We start from the raw sequence: 2,995 nt of genomic DNA on the forward strand, positions 1-2,995 counted from the left end.
ATCTTCTCGGGAGTGGTCGGAAACGCTTTCTTGGCTCAAATTACCTTGATCTAGACACCTCACTCACCTTCGGGTGACTTCGGGAAACTTCGGCAAAGTTCGTCTTTTTGCAGAAAAGTGCGGATTCGGGCTTTAGGAGCTCACAGGAGTCCTCTGGAATACTCGGATTTTCAAAATAAGCTGTAGTTTTGGAGATACGTAAACGACAGCAGTTTCGTGCTCGGTGTGTCCCAAAACCTTCGGAAAATCAGTTTTCTTCAAATCAAATCGGTCCCTGCTCGGGCGCCATTAAATATGTGACGAACTTTCAGTGTGAGACCCGGATGTCCCACAAAAAGTCGCCGTCCGGGTAACAACAGTGGAGAAAGATACTCCAGGGGTCTTGATTAGAAAAGAAACCACTTTTCCCAATAGATGTTCTCCAGTTTATTTTAAACTAACAATTAAATAAATAAATTCCCATTGACAATTCGGTGGCGGTCGGTACTAACATTCGGCGAGACGGAGTAGGCAAGACTACTTTGTTTTTGACTCAGGTTGTACGGGATAACGGCGGGATAGGGGAAGTACTGCGAACAGGCGGGATATTGCCGACGCTCTGCCCTCAGACGGACGGATAGGGAGGATGCTGAGAACAGGCGGGATATTGCCGACGCTCTGCTCCCAGACGGACGGATAGGGAGGATGCTGAGAACAGGCGGGATATTGCCGACGCTCTGCTCCCAGACGGGCGGATAGGGAGGATGCTGAGAACAGGCGGGATATTGCCGACGCTCTGCTCTCAGACGGACGGATAGGGAGAAAGGAGCCTTGGTAGGATATTGCCGATACCAAGGGGGGAAGGCGGACTTACTTCGTGTTGAGGATATTGCCGATCAACACTACTGACTCTCAGTTGCCGGAGGTCGGCCTTTTATAGCCGGTTTGTGACGTAGATTAACAGTTCGTCGGATGCTAGTACGCAGACCCACAATATACAGAGTTCCACGCTGACATTACTAACATATGAAAAGTTAATAGTTCATCGGCTATTTAACGGATAAAATTAAGAAAGGTTCGTTACAATGTATATTTTGACATTATATTTAGGTATCAGATATGCAGTAGGTAAAGAGGTAATGTATATGTTTTCTTAAATGTGTAAATTAAAAAAATGAGGTAAAGGTACTAGTAAATAAGGTTTTTATTTTATTACTTAAAAAGCGCCTTTCCAATTTTAATGATCTTTGTTGTAGTAAATGTACATAGGTACTCTAACTAAAGAATATCTAGATTTTTTTGGTTGGTGTAACATGGAAAAAAATTATAAAAATTATTTTCCATTTTTTAGACCATTGAAAATCATGTAAAAATCTGAAAAAAATTTATAATATTCTCTGAAATATTCCTCAAATATCCGCATCGGTTCCATATTTTTATCTGTTGTAATTTTTGAGAAAAATTAATTTGAAAAATAATAACTTCTGCACTTTGTCTCAAAAATAGTTTGAGAACTGCCGCTAAAAGCAGTATGTATGATGTTTTCATTGTAAGCTAATATCAAAACTTATATTATTTTATACATTAGTCATGGGGTCCATAGTCCATATCACCATGCTTATCCGGCTAGACCCTTTAGTGCATAATTATTTTTTTATTTCAATTAACTTAAAAGGTTATTTCAATAATACTGCAAAAAAGTCTCTGAACTAAAAACAATAATTAAAAACTTTGTTGATCTGTTAGCTTTGTTATTCACACATACACATTTTATAACAATATACTTATTATGTTTATTTTTTAGTATGTTCATCCGACAGATAGTTCTAAGTTGTTGCAAGCAGAGCTGTTAATAATTGATGAAGCGGCAGCTATACCATTACCATGTATTAAAGCTATGTTAGGGCCATATTTAATTTTCTTAGCATCTACAATAAATGGGTATGAAGGAACTGGAAGATCACTGTCTATAAAACTACTGAATCAATTAAGGAAACAAACTTTATCGGTAGGATCAGTTGCAACAGGTGCAATATCTGGACGAAAATTATTTGAAGTAAGTATATAAACTTATTACATTACATTATTTATTTTAGTTTATTACCATTTGGCCAATTAGTCGGTATTAAATACATATTTTTTCTCCAACCGTCACAAAACTATAACATTTTTTGACTGTCAGAAGTCTAAGGTTGACATTTTCCTTACTGAGAAAAAAAAAATGTATTCACTTTTAATCCTTAGATTAATTAACCAATGCCTGAAATGTTACCCAAAATATTAGGAGCTGTTAGAGTGCCAACCACCATGTCTCTTAACATTTAATAAACGACTTCTGAATCTGCAAGCAATAACGCAGATGATCTACGAAAACAATGTCCAGTATATTGTGACGCACTTTTCCTCGGTTCTCTCTTTATGGATCGTTCGGTGTAAATTTTTATTACTTTTAACTATGGTGTGTACACCCCCTGTAATTTAATTTTTCGGAAAGGTTTTATATTCCTCAGACTGGACTGTAAACGATGACGTTAGTTAATAATTTAAATATTCGGTTTTATTCTCGGGCGCCAGTTTCCCTAAATTTGACGTGGGGGAAACTCCACGTATCCCTTACCCTCGGTTTAGAGTAAAGTGCACAGGTAGCTACAGTGAAGAAAATTAATTCCAGGGGTCAATGAATTTCTTTTAGGAGAAAACGGCAGAGAGTTCGGCAGAGAGTAGTTTTCTCAGTGTAGTTTTATTTTAAATATGAAATTTAACGGGAGCTCTACAAAACGATATCAGCGTTTTTGCTGGTTCGGAATGTTATCGTTTTACCTCGACGGTGAAAGAAATAAACCTATTAAGTTTTACTAGATTTATTCACACAGGGAAAATATTAATACTTATTACAAATACATATAGTGTCAATTTTTATTCCTACCCACTACTAAACGACTGAAATTATTTACAAGTTTATTAACAATAATTATATACAAAATCAGTGTGAAAGAGACAAAATTAAAAAGTTATG

General features: G+C 36.7%; 1 protein-coding gene across 1 annotated transcript in view; it reads left to right on the forward strand.

The window, feature by feature from the left end:
* Positions 1-1,787: 1,787 nt before the first annotated feature.
* Positions 1,788-2,995, forward strand: part of LOC108914767 (RNA cytidine acetyltransferase-like) — a gene marked incomplete at its 3' end in the record, with an annotated part of 16,984 nt that continues 15,776 nt past the window's right edge. The window contains exon 1 of the mRNA XM_023456361.1: positions 1,788-2,035. Within this exon, the coding sequence (XP_023312129.1) occupies positions 1,877-2,035 (159 nt within the window). The remainder of the gene's footprint in view (positions 2,036-2,995) is intronic.

This window comes from Anoplophora glabripennis, unplaced genomic scaffold (genome assembly GCF_000390285.2).
Source record: "Anoplophora glabripennis isolate ALB-LARVAE unplaced genomic scaffold, Agla_2.0 scaffold1423, whole genome shotgun sequence".
NCBI lineage: Eukaryota > Metazoa > Arthropoda > Insecta > Coleoptera > Cerambycidae > Anoplophora > Anoplophora glabripennis.